The 14014-nt window shown below is 37.3% G+C and overlaps 1 protein-coding gene across 12 annotated transcripts in view; it reads left to right on the plus strand.

Moving 5' to 3' along the window:
* The window catches only part of PCNX1 (pecanex 1), an 86813-nt gene that overhangs the window by 11593 nt on the left and 61206 nt on the right, over positions 1-14014 (plus strand). For 10 of the 12 annotated variants that reach the window (XR_008973760.1, XM_057421375.1, XM_057421366.1 and 7 more), the window contains exons 3-6: positions 2344-2449; positions 5488-5533; positions 6452-6541; positions 8084-9781. Coding sequence is in view for 11 of the 12 variants with exons in the window: in XM_057421375.1 (XP_057277358.1) it covers positions 2344-2449; positions 5488-5533; positions 6452-6541; positions 8084-9781 (1940 nt within the window). In the remaining variant the exon portion in view is untranslated. The remainder of the gene's footprint in view (positions 1-2343; positions 2450-5487; positions 5534-6451; positions 6542-8083; positions 9782-14014) is intronic. The other 2 variants (XM_057421376.1, XM_057421377.1) reach the window with 1 other exon arrangement.

Raw genomic sequence — 14014 nt, forward strand, 5'->3', positions numbered from 1 at the left:
TGTGTTTTGAGAGCAGCCTCCTGACTAGTTATCCTGCTGGTTTAGTTGGAAATTAAGGACAGAAGAAGGTGTTTAGAAGAAAACGAAACTCTTCCACTGCTTTGTTGTGAAATCAAAATTACTCATTCCAGACTCTGTGGAAGTTCTAGTCCAAATATGGGAATCTTCAGTCAATCAGCCAAAGTCAAGTTTTAAACTTCTGAATTTATGTAGGCTTACAGCCTCTTCAGACTTTCCTTTAGTCTTTGACATACCTATGTAATACAACTGGAGGTAGTAATTTTGGATAGGACAGTTACTAGTTTTAGAAATACTAGCTTTAATTTGGTTTATGCAGTCTCTGGATGCCTCTTCCAAAGCAATCTCCGTTGCAGAGAGCTGGACATAATTTATTCAGTTATCTCAATTTGTGTAGTAACTTCGGGTTTTTTCTTGCAAACTGAGCACTTGCTCTAAGGTATGAAACCAGCAAACTGTAAGAAACTGATTGTAGTACTTAACAGTAGAAGGGAATGGCCAGAAGAGTAGCAGAAAATAGCTCCTAAAGGAGTCTATGTGCTGTTGTAGTCCAGATGCTTGTGCGTATGATGAATAATTCTAGAAATCTGTGCTTTCTGCTTCTGCTTTTTGTTGTTGCTACTAGCTTTTGTTCATCCATAAGTCTGTGAGTGCTGTCACAGAATATAGCAGCTCTGAGGGGAAAGGTGGCATTGGGTTCACTTTTAGACAAAATCACCTCCTTCTCCCACCCTAACTACCCAGTTCTGTGCATGAGAGTTTGTTTGCATTGACTTATTTTTCTGCTTCATGGGACATACTTTATTCAAACAGGAAAGGAATTCAACCTTTCTGTGAAAGCCACTCTTTGTTGTATCTTCAGTTGTTATAATAATGTACACCAAACTTAATGGTTAAGTGAGTTTTTCATTCTAGTCTTTAACTTTGGACTGTATGATTTTTGTCATCTCTTCTGATGAAAGAAGGTTTAGGGACCTCCTGTATGATCTGTAATGGTTCCCAAGATTCTACCTTTACGTCTCTGACATGACAATAGCTTGACATGCTGTAGAATGAATGATGCTTCAGGCCTTGCAGTCTACAGACAGTTTGTTTACAATCTTCTAGATTGATGTCCCTATATTACAATAATTATTAGGTGTTGGTCTTATTGCATGAGAATCTTCTGTGAGGCTAGCTGTCTATTAAGTCCTGCAGTGCTTCTGTCCATTTCTGCCCACTTTTCCAGAGGAGCTTCATCTTTTAGTTTAGTCCAGCTGGAGAAGAGCTGTGCATATGTTCTTTGTCCAGCAAAATGCTGGAGTGGACTTGCCATAGCTCTGTATCATTGATTATTGGGAGGCAACCCTTTACTTTAGGAAAGGAGCTAAGAGGGTCAGTTTCAAATTACATTGCAGTTACTTTGGTTCAGAAGTCTCCTGGTTCAAGACAGTTGAAAAGAACTGTATTGAAAGAGAGGAAAAAGGATGCCTCAACCTCTCCCTCTTTGCAGTTAACAAACAGTGTCAGGCTAGATCCTGGAGTTGTAGTCCCCAACTCATTTCACACCCTGGTGTCCTAATGGACTGGTCCAACTTGATTTGTTTCATAAATGTCTTTGACAAGCTAAATTATGTTGAATTTCAATTTGGTAATATTGATCTGGAAAATACCTTCAAACCAATAATCACTATTTTTGAAAGGGTAAAATTAGTAGATGTGATAATGCGTATTGTACCTCAAAATATTTCTTGGTAGGAACTGTAAATTATCTGAAGGGAAACAGACATGGAGTATACCAGGACCCTGTATGTCTCTGCCTTTCCAATAACCTTTACTGAAAGTGTGTAGTTGTCTTTAACCCATCCTTGTTTCTGCTTCAAGATCCAGCCTATTGAAAAGATTTGTAGTAATTACCCTCTATTTAGATCTGTTATTTAGTTCTGTTTAGTAGTCCTTCTATTGATTGATTTTTGTAATTTTTTTTTAATTGGGGGGGGTATTGCAATCTGACAGATGATCTGAAAGTTACATTAAGTACCTATGGAGAGAATTTCATATGTCAGCATTTCAAATATTTTGCAGCTCCTAAGCCTTCATGGTTTGTATTGGCTGATGACCCTGGACTTCATGAGGCAGCAGCTGCTATGACAGTATATAGGGTGCTCCAGCTCTGACTGTGCTTCCTGTGTCAAATGGGCAGTATTCATTTGAGATACTGGGATATATTTGAGCCCCTGGTGTTTAAAAATTGTTCTGAATTCTCACTCGGTGTCAACAGACAAAATCCAGTTTAGCTGGTAGGTTAATGTTCTTTTTATGTTTCCTTTTTAATGTTTCTGTCAGTGATCCTGGTGGAGGGATTGAGATGTCAGAGTTCATACGAGAAGCAACTCCCCCTGTTGGCTGTAGTTCACGAAATTCTTATGCTGGGATAGATCCAAACAACCAGGTAAGAATTAAAAGCTACTGCAATTGCTGCTTCAGTACTGCTGGCTTTGCAAGCTGTTGAGTAATCCTTGCTGGTTTGTTTGTTGCCTTTTTTTTGTTGTGTTTTTTTTTCTTGCATTACTTCCTTTAAATTTTCTCAGGATAAATAGCTTACCTTTCTGTATTTATTAAATGCTTTATTAGGGTTGCATTACTTTCTCTGAGCTTCATAGCTCTTGCTTTTCCCATCTTGCATTTTTTGAATGGCTGGGTTTTATAAGGCAACCTACTGTCCCATCAGAAAGAACTCCCTTTTGCTGTTAGCTTTCTTCTGATTTAGTAAATGAAAACTGCTCAGAACATGGTCTGATAAGTACCAAGGCCCTCTGTGGTGGGCTTTCCTCTTTCTTTTAGTATCTGTGAGCAATTAGACAGCTCAAGCTGAAACTTCATTCTTATGTTCCAGCTCTGTTTTCCTCCCTTAGCTTTGTTTTCTCTGTCATTTAGACGCTTGATTGGCAAACTGCAGTTGTACTGAATTTAAGGAGTCTTCTGTTAATGTATCCATTGCTGATTACCTCCTGCAAAGCTAAATGGCTTTCTGAAAGTTATTGTTTGAGACAGTTCAGACTCTGCAGGCAAAATTTTTAATTTATGAAAGTACAAAGCAAGATAACCTGATAGAAATGGAAAGACTAAATCTGTTTGTTTTAGGATGACCTCTGCAAAATTATCACAATTTTGACGTCTCAAAAGGGGTGAGAATAAAGCAATAAGTAAGGGCTGCTGAACACCAGATGGAAGTGCTGAAGAACTTGGCTCTGTTATGTTTTAATGCAACTCATTATGCTCTAGTTGCCTTGTAATTTAACTGGGGAAGTTGTTTTGTTTCCTTTATGTCTGATAAATTTATGCATTGAACTTCCATAGTGCCGGTGTGCTGTTCCTTCTGTTTGGTTTGTGATGTTTACCCAGTCATGGCACCTTTCTTTTACCAGTTCTTCGGGAAGTCAGGTTGATTGTCCTGGCCAGACAAAATAGTTATGTTGAAACTATGCAATGCGGCATCATATCAGAGATGCATAAGCTATTTTTGAATTACATGGAAATCCTTGATGTGGTATTATAATCTTTCTAATTAGCTCTCTGAACAAGCAGTGTATAATGTAGTGCAGTCTTATGCTAATGTTGGTGTTTTATCTGAATAATGCTGTGTTACGCAGCACAGATACTCTAAGATTCTCTCCTTGGAAGAGAGCAGGTATTTAGTAGTGTTTACAGGGATACAAAGCAATGGTCCCTGTATGAAGGCAGAACTAGGCTGGGGATTGTGTTTCTTTGACTGGTCTTTGGAAAAAAGAAACTTATTCCAGACATAACAGTTTTAATGTTAAAGCATATGAAGAAGCTCTGTATTGTCTCCCATGTGCTCTAATGCTGACATTGTAACACAGTTAAAGCAACCATGAAAGGAAATAGATTATTTAAAATGTGTTTATGTTGATAAAATAAGTGCTCACTAGACCCTGTGATTTGAATTTGTAGCATCAAAAGGGTATGTGAACAGTAAGCATCTGGGTTTGGGTCAGTTTTTTGTGTCTGATAGATTTTCCATGCTGATGCACTTGTATTCAGTTGCAGCATTCAGCAGAGCATGTTACTGAAGGGGGGAAAAGGTTAAAACATGGAAAAATTACCGTGTCTGTATAAAGAAAATGCATTAAATAAGCTCTGGTTGATTTTTTTTTTTGCATTACATGCAGCAAAGCCATTGTTCTTCTGTAGTATGGCTGAATAAAATCTGCACACATCTTCAGATTACCTGAAATATGTTCTGTTTACAGAGAAGTAGTAGTAGAATTATGCTCTTTTCCCTAATGTCATTTAAACTAGGGATTTTTGAAAAGCAGCATCCTGATACAGAAAAGTCAGATTGCAATCATTTTTATGTATCTTGGGTTCAGATTTTGCCTTTGAGTGCTGTTCTGTCTTATTTCTGAGAGTTTAATTGACCCATGCATTTTTGTGTGCCTTTCAGAGCTCTTTGAGAGAGGTGATACTGCAGATATTACTGAAGGAAAGACTAAGTTCTGTTTAGCATGTCTGCAAAATAGTCTGGTACAGATTACAGGATGTATATAAAAAAAGCAGACTGTAAACTTAAGCAGCTTGCTAGTTTACACATGAGGAGGTACATGCCTGCTAGTTGGCCTTTGAACATGGCTGAAAAGCAGATACTGTAAATTTGAAATGTGATTGTAGCTAAAATCCAAGAATAAATCAAGGAATATTGCAGTTTTCCACCAACCACTTTACTTGCTTTGAGATAACTAATCTGTGTCCTTGGAAACTGTCTTCAAAAGAAAAATTGCATTTGCAGGAATGAGGGAGAGGAATAAGATACAGTAAAATGATTAGGTTAAATTGATTTAAGTTTATTCAGCTGCCAGCGGGGATCATACTGCCTATCCCCTGTTCATGCTGCTGCAGCTTTCCATGTACTACACTAGGTTCTGTGGTTACCTGGTTATTTCATCAAGTCTGACAGACCTGAAAGCTAATCCTGGTAAAAAAAAAAATGTATCTTTTCCAATGGGAGCAGTTTCTGCATTTAGCTTGGTGTTTACTATGTGAGCAGGTAGACATGGTATTTTCTTTAAGCTTGTTAGGTAACTGTGATCACTGCGTTAAACATTTAGCTTTACAACAGCAGTTAGTGTACTACCACACCAGTAGTTTATTTCCACATTAAGTATTTTCAAGGAAAATTTCTAGATTAGAAACCGTTTTTAAAATTAGCATAGTAAAATCTCCTGTGCACTACCTATAAAACAGAACAATGTAGTGATATAGTTGGGTGTGTACTTAAATGCCTTGTTTCTGTTTGCAGTGGAAATATTCTGAGTCAGGAAGGATTTCACAGTACTGTCCTGTTGGATATTTTTGTGTCTTTGAAAATCTCTGCTAGGTGTATAGACAAATGCATGCATTGCAGTAATAGGCAACAATTAGGTAGTTCATGAAAATTCACAGCTTTTTTACATAATTTCTTCCTTCTAGGTTGGATCTGGGTTATCACGTCTGGGAACAGCAGCAACCATCAAAGGTGAGATTTTTGCCTGCTTCTTAAAATTACCTTGCAAGTAGCACTTCAGATCACTGTTCCTTACAAGGTATTTGGAAACAAGGTTGTATGTTTTCAAAACTTTTCTGTGAGCTTAGTACAGCATTTACTAATTGGAAGAAATCTTCCTTGCTGTTGCATATTATGTGTGTAAAATACTAGGAGAGAATATCATGTAATCTATCTTTTGCTTTCCATGTAACAACAGGGTTTGGGGTTGGTTTTTTTGGTTGATTTGTTTGTAGGTTGGGTTTTTTTGTTTCAGTTTTGGTTTTTGTTTTCTATTTGTAAATGCAGAGCGAAGGGGCTTGTTTGAGTGGACTTTTACCTGCTATTTTGAGTTCTAGGCAGCCAGTCACCCTTCTTGTTTTGTATTTCCACGACTTGATTATTTCTGGTTGCTTGGTATCTAGCACAATTATTGTCCAGTATAAGGCTTATGAATTTCTCTGAGGTGAAAAGGTAAATTATTTGTAATTAGCAGACTTGCTATCTTGCAAATTTATTAAGTTAATAATAAGAGAAGAAAATGAGATGAGGGTTTTTTACCTTCCTGATTTTTTTCCTTACTGTTTTTTATCTATACAAGTATTTTATTACAATGTACCCTTAATTTTTGCCAGCAACCCCACTGGCTTCTGTGTAAGGTACTTTTCCAGTTCTTCATGCAAGATCTGTGTAGTTGAATGAAAACTTTCCTATGTATATAATAAAAGAAACAGAGTAGGCAATACTTATTTCTGACAGATAAGAGAATTTGGGTTACTTGTAATTGTTATTTACCTTTGGATGAAGACACAAAATGAACAGTTTTTTGTGACAGGTTGGAGATCTATGGTGCATGTAGATGTATGTGTTAATATTTTGAGCACTAGTACTCTTCTTTCTTAAAATTCACAGGAGATACTGACACTGCCAAGACCTCTGATGATATCAGTTTAAGTCTTGGCCAGAGTTCTAGCCTATGTAAAGAAGGAAGTGAAGAACAAGGTAAAATTTCTTCTGCATATTAAACATGGTATTTTGTTACCAAAACCCCTTTGCTTAACATGCTCAGTAAATTCATGCAATTTGTTGATAGAGACTAAGAAAGGGGATCTTGAAGTTCTCAGTTTCTTAATTAATCTAAGTTCCTGGGATGCATAGCTTGAATACTTTTGCTGTGTGTTTATTGTTCTGCCATCTTCCAGGAGGTAATAAGTATTTACTTTCTCCTTACTGCTGAAAGATAGCTAGCTTGCATGTCCCTAGACAATCTTGCTCGTACTGAAATTGGCCTGGGGTTCATGGACTTCACTGTAGACTAATTTGCTTTTGTTTCCAGTATAACCAAATGTGTCAGGCATGCTTTTCTATAAAATAAATAATGCTGCATAGAGTTCTGTGTTTGGCGTTACAAGCTTCTAATGTGCAAGCTACAAGAGTTTTGTAATTGTGTTTTGCTAGGCTGTAAGGAAACTGCTAGTTTGTATTCTTCAGTTGTCAAATTTTGTTTCAGATCTCATTTTTCATGTACCTTTATTGCCAGGAAAAAGTCTGTTCAGACTAAAATGAAGCATAAAATTGTAGGGAAATTATTTTGTTTGCTGATTTTAGAGTACTTGCTGATTAGCAGGAAGTTAACTCTAGGAATACTATAGTTCATTTTGGCCAGTTTAATCAGACTGGTGGGTTCCTTTCAGTTACTACATTATTCAGTGCAGAAAGTATGTTTAAAATACCAGATTATAGGTGGCCATGGTGCTGTATTAGACAGCAGTGTTCTACTACTTTCAGCTCTGTAACAGAACTGTTTGTGAAGCCTCTTAAGTTACACATGTACCAATACATTCTACTAAAATTTAGTGTTTGTACTAACTTAACTTGGCCTCCAGATCTTCTGTTTTTAGTGACAGTACCAGAAAGGAAAGTAGACTTTCAGTAATACCTGCAGGTGGACGTTTTTACTTGTGATGGGTAATAGAATTAGTATCTTTGACACGAGCTAACAGCAAATCCTCATGATCTGTTTTAACAACACTGGTTTTAATGGTAGTGAAATTCACTAACTTCGCAGGGAGTCTCATTCTAATACCACTGGACCTGTGCCAGTGTCTGCATCTTTGCTAACTGTGAGCTTAGTTGGTATCTGGTAGAAAAGGTGGGTTTTGTTGGTATTTTTGTGATTTCAAAGTTAATGTGGAACAAACAGGTTCTTGTATGTAGGAAGTAAAGCAAAATGCAGGGTACACTTATAAAATTAAGAAACTTTGGGATGTATAAAAACATTCTGACACACAAGCAATAGAGAAGTTGGACTTGTCAGAATGGTGTTGTCTTTTATTAGCTGCTAAGATTAGGCTGGTGTTGATTTCTTTTTTATGTATACAAAGTATCAGATTTGCTCAGGTGCTAGGAAGACTTTTGAATGGTAATGTAGTGCATAGTACTTGCAAATGAATTTGTCAGTTTATTTACTTTATCTGATACAAAATTTGCTTTACAACTGGTTGTTTATAACTTACATGAATATTTTTAAATGTGTTTAAACAGATTTGGCAACAGATCGGAAGCTTTTTCGTCTCGTGTCGAATGACTCGTTTGTCTCTATCCAACCTTCATTATCCTCTGGACAGGATTTGCCAAGAGACAGCAGTGACAAAGTGTGCCTCTCGAACAACCAGCTTGCGGACCAGTCTAAAGCCAGTGCATGTGACACGGAAGTAGCTTCGCTTGTAACTCTGCATTCTCACTCCTATAGGAAGGATCATAGACCACGAGGTGTACCAAGGACTTCTAGCTCTGCTGTTGCTTTTCCAGATGCTTCACTAAATGACTTCCCTCTCTATCAGCAAAAACGAGGACTAGATCCTGTCAGTGAATTAGAAGCTTCCAAGCCCCCTTCTGGATCGAGAGAGTCCTTGGCTGAGAACTCTTGCATTTCGGGAGTCTTTCAATTAGATGACATTCTGAAAAGTAGCAGCCCTCAACCATTGGTTAAGAGTGGGAAGAGCAAATCTTTGAAAGCAGACAAAAGTGTGGACAGTTTGAGAAGCCTGAGTACTAGAAGCAGTGGTTCAACAGAAAGCTACTGCAGTGGGACCGATCGTGACACTAACAGTACCATCAGTAGCTATAAAAGTGAACATACGAGCTCAACACATATAGAAAGTGTGTTGTCAGAGCATGAGGAGGAGTCTCCTAGGGAAGAAAAAAAGGATGGTAAGAAAAAGGACTGTGGTGTTGATTCAGATGACAGTAGTTCTACTACTGACAAAAGGACTAGTAGCGAAAGGACTGCTGTGGAAGTGAGTACTATCAGTGGTGTTCAAGAGGTAAAGGGTTCTAATGCATCTGATGAGATGCGCAGTCAAAAAGGTCTTGGTGCCTCTGCTTCAGAAGAGGCCAATAAGAACCCACATGCCAATGAACTGACTACACAAGCTGACAGGCCACCTGGAAAGGCTGCTGAACAAAGAGATGAGCAGAGTGAGAAACTAGCTGTGTTAGTGGATTCAAGAGGTTCTAAAGAAACAAGTGGAAAACAAAAAGAGGGAGATGTTCGACCAAAATCGTCTAGTTTAATACATCGAACAGCCTCTACCCACAAGTCTAGCCGGAGAAGGACAGGAAAAAAGCGGGCTAGTAGTTTTGATTCAAGTCGGCACAGGGAATACGTCTCTTTCCGAGGTGTATCTGGTACTAAACCTCACAGTGCTGTGTTTTGTCACGATGAGGACTCCAGTGATCAAAGTGACTTAAGCAGGACTTCAAGTATGCAGTCAGCTCACCAGTTCAGCAGTGATAGCTCTTCCAGCACCACCTCCCATTCATGCCAGTCTCCTGAGGGAAAGTACAGTGCTCTAAAGACCAAATGCATTTCTAAAGAACGTGGGGGCACAGAGCCTGAAAATGCTCACAAAACCCATGTAAGCTCTGAAGGAATTAGCAAAAAACGATCTACACGCCGGACTTCTAGCACAAACAGTGCCAAGAACCGTGCCAGAGTATTGAGCCTGGACAGTGGTACTGTAGCTTGTTTAAATGACCCAAATAGTTTAATGGCACCGGGAAACATAAAACAGTTAACCACTTCAAAATCTGATTTGGAAGCCAAAGAAGGAGAGGTGCTAGATGAGCTATCTCTGTTGGGAAGGGCTTCACACTTAGAGTCAGTCACTCGTTCTAGGAATAGCTTACCGAGCCAGGCTACGTTTCCTGAAGGGGATGAGCAAGAATCAGCAAGTGGAGGTAAGTAAATGACCTACCAGAAGTGCCTTGCCATGTTTTGTTTATAAGTCTGGTATCTGTGACTTGAGTTGCAGCTATAGTTAAGCATCTTCCTGTTTCTTCCTTCTTGTCTAGTAAAATGACAAAGCATTTCCTTCATAATCTGTGGGAAGATCCGCAGAAATGGGAGTTCAAGTCAAAAAAATGTTATGAAATCTATAGGTAGAGATGTTAATAAAGACTGCCAATTACAAACCCATAATAAGAACTGTATCTTAAAGTTACTATTTGTGGTGAGATCAGACCTGCTCCATTGTATTACTCAAACTTCAAATTATGCGTACTATCTTAAAAGTTAACAGTAAAAGGGAGACTGTTTTTGTTTGAAAGATTGTGCAGTTTAGAAAATGGTGAACATGGAAGTGATTGTTTGACATTGCTGCTGCCTCTTAGATGAACTCTGGCATGGCTTGAGGTGGGTGGCATCAGGAAGACCCAAACAACCCCAAACCATTACCCTGCTGCCTTGAAATATGTATTCTTACGATGGTCTAGTTAGTGAACTGAACTCTTCCTGGGGATTTGGTTTTGCTTAGCCATTGTTGGCTAGACAGTGTTGTTTACTTTGGGATCGTTTTCTTTTTTTGTCCTCATTATGAGAACACAAGTCTCCTGAGCTGGAGAGAGGAATATAGTTTCATCTTCATTTCTGTAACTATTATTTTGCTTGGTGTAATGCTAGTACTAAGCCTACCTGTAGTAACTGTTATTAATACAGATTTTTGGAGCTTTTAATAGTTTTTTTGTTTATTACTTGTTATGGTGTTCCATTGTGTTTCTTGGTTAGCTGTATCGAGTGCCTTAACTAGAAGGCTTTTTGTGTCATGGAAGATTAATGGTTTTAAAATATTTTTCAGAGCATATGATATTGCTAATTACCTTATTCTGACTTTTGGGATTGTTTGAGGAGGAAATACCTACCATATAATCTGGATGTTGTTAGCTAAGCGCAGAAGTGCTTCGTGAAACTATTTTAGATCAAGACAGATGTTTTGAAGAACTTGTAGCAAGTTTACTGTCTTTGCTATTTAGACTGCCTAAGCAAAGTGTAGTGACTCTTCCATCTTGAGAGGATTCCAGCTCACAGTGAGGTGAGATATGATCAATAGCCCTTTCCCCACTGACATAAGAGCTAACTCTAAAAATCAGTACAATTAATTTCTTTTTTTGGGGGTGGGGAGTAGCATGCTATACTGAAGTTCAGTGTATTGATTACTGATCAGATTTGGTTTATAATTAGTTCAGGCCTATTTAGATGCCTTGACTTAAAGAAAAAGCATATATTGGTACTTTCTGTTATTTGTAGTAACAGAGTTACAGTAGCTGTAATTAAAGAGTTCAGATTGCTCTTCGTACTAACTGCAAGCTAAACATTTAATACACTCTATTAAGCTTCGTTGAAGTGATAGGTCCCCTTTATGTCTACTGAGATTAATTTGACAAGTAAAAGGTCTAATTTATGTATTTACTGTTTTGACTCCGCTCTCCTTAGCGGATTTAAAATTACTTAATTTTGGTTTGTGTTATTACAGTTTAAAACTGTTAAGATTTCTCCTTATATTGAAAGGAGGATTAATCTACTTTACCTTTATATATAAGACTTTATATGCGCTCACTGGTTGCCAGTAGTCTGAAAGAATTGGTGCATGACTGATGCTATATATTGCCAAATACTTAGATTCCTCTTTTAAAGAGTGAAATGGTGGGAAAGACCAACCCTAACATGTTTAAAAGCAATCTTGAAGATGGATAGAAATCTACAGCAGCTTAAGCAGTAAAGTCTCCTGTCTGTCTTGCTGGACTATTAAGTTTCTCCTTCAAGCTTTGTTTACATAATGATCATTTTGAAGTTGTTAGTATTTTTAATAAATGGCAAGGACCCAAGTATTACTTGTCTATGTTTTTCAGGCTGACTTTAAGAAGTAATCTGAATACTAATTTGCCAGATTTGATGACATATGATTAGTAACACTTGCTGTATCTTACGGTTTTTATTACCAATAGAATAGGATGTTTCATTTATGATTATAAAAAACTAATGTCATTCTGCATTTTTGAAAGCAGATCAAAAACATCACTGTTCTTTAGCATTGCTTAAATATTTATGCAGTCATATCTAGCATCAAGCCAGTAATCTGTTGACTTTATCTGTTCATGATCAATCCGAATAATTCCTTCATGTTGTCCTTCATTTCTACTGTTTTTTTCTTTTGTGGGGGTTTGATTGTTTGTGTGGTTTTGTTTTTTTTTTTGGGGGGGGAAGGGAAGGATGCTTTTGCCCCCAAATTTACACTTTATATTACAAGTTTTGTAACAGCTATAGCTTTGTTGTAGCTTTCTTCTTTGGGCTAACCTGTGACTAGTAGAGATCAGAGGAAATGTTTTAGCTTTTTATGTTTTTGAAGTTGCTTTTTATTCAGTGTTTCTCATTATTGGGTTGTCATCACCTTTTGGCAATGTTTTTAGTGTAATATGTATCATAAATGTGCATGTGTATAGAAATTATTTGAGAAAATTGAGATGTTATTTACATATAGCAAATGCATTAATGGAATAAACTTGGTTCAGATTTTCATAAGATCAGAGGATATTGGTTGGATGGGACTTTTAGAAGTTGTCTTGTCCAACCTCATGCTGAAAGGATTATTTTATATTAATATTTATTTCTGTGATTGCTTATGATAACTTTCTGAAGCAGTTCATAGATATACCAAAAGACTCCTATTAATACATGCTCCTTTTTTTTCAGGTAGCAGCTTTCAGTTTCTATTTTTCAAATAGGACTTGAATCAGTAATTGTAACTTAATTTTATCTTTAAATCTTCAGGGAGTAAACTGCAAAGTACGTTCGTACTTGTTTGTCTAACTGCTGAAGTGTTTCGTAATAGATACGGCCTTTAGTAATCTTTTACAAAGCAGATACAGCTTAGCAGTTTCACTTCTGACTATGCCAGGAAGTGGTGGATGACTCACTTTTTACAAGATAACTTGTGTATTTGGATAGGAATTGCAGTTGGTTAAAATGCAGACAAACGGCACTTGAAAATTGTTATTAAATACATGTGGTGGATGTATAGAGAAAAATGGAAGATGTCTTATGAATGTTACCCTTTTTTGTAACTCAGTCTCTAAAAGTAGCTAGTGAATTGATGAGTTATGGTTTAAATCAAGTTTTTTAGATGTCCAGTGGTATTTCAGAAATACTACCTTGGTATTATCCTGTGCCTGGCTTCTGTAATATGTGTGTTATTCCTGGACTGCTGTTAGTAAAGACTTAAAAAAAAACCAGTTTAATCCCATCTATGACACAGTGATGTTTTGTGAAACTGTATCTGACCTGAAAAATCAAGCATTCTCCCTGGTTCTGTTTTACTGTAAAAAATGCACTCTTTAAGTTGCTAGTCTTCTTTTAGAGCTTGTTGTAATACAATGTTTCTCTATTGACTTTAAGATCTTGAATAACATAGTCTTTTGTAAAAAAAAAAACACAAAAAACTGCATGTAATATAATGCTTTTTTTTCTTTCTGTGCATTGCATAGTGATGTTGAAGTAACAGTTCATACTGTTCCTTTGTGGTTTGTGGTTTGCAGCATCTCTACAAGCAGGCAAAATAGGGTTTGTGAGCTTGGATTGCAATCTTGTTTCATATGGCACATGGAAACCTGTTTAATCTTCAGTCTGCATGTGTTTGTATGTCTGTGCTTAGTGTATCTGCCTGTAATCATTAGACAGTATCCTCTCACAAGTGCAGTTCTGTTCACTGCTATGCAGCCAATGGTCATGTCAGCTGTTAGAAATGTCTCACTTCTTTCCTACTATGCTCATGTTGTGTGTGGTCAACAGACACTGTTTGTTTTGCCTGTTGTAGAGCTGTTCAATGCTTTTGTTGGCTTTAGTTTGTTTTCTGCAGGTAGAAATTAATACAGTTATGGAAGATGGGCTTCTGGTCTTGTTTTCTGTTTACATTCAAACTGCTAAATCAAACAATTTTGCATGAGAAATTCTCAAAATTCAGAAATGGTAGAAATTGAAAACCATATAAAGGTACTGTAATCTGGTGTTGTGTATGTTTGCTATCTCTGTGTTCAGCAGGAGCTCTCCTGTAACTGCATCATATAAAGCAGATTGGCCAGAGGAAAGGACCTCTTTCCTATATGAGGCTCTTTATCGGAATCAAACAACTGTATTCCATT

This window comes from Pezoporus wallicus, unplaced genomic scaffold, assembly GCF_028554395.1.
Source record: "Pezoporus wallicus isolate ANWC-B61680 ecotype Strahan unplaced genomic scaffold, APGP_CSIRO_Pwel_v1 contig_2144, whole genome shotgun sequence".
NCBI classification, from domain to species: Eukaryota; Metazoa; Chordata; class Aves; order Psittaciformes; family Psittacidae; genus Pezoporus; species Pezoporus wallicus.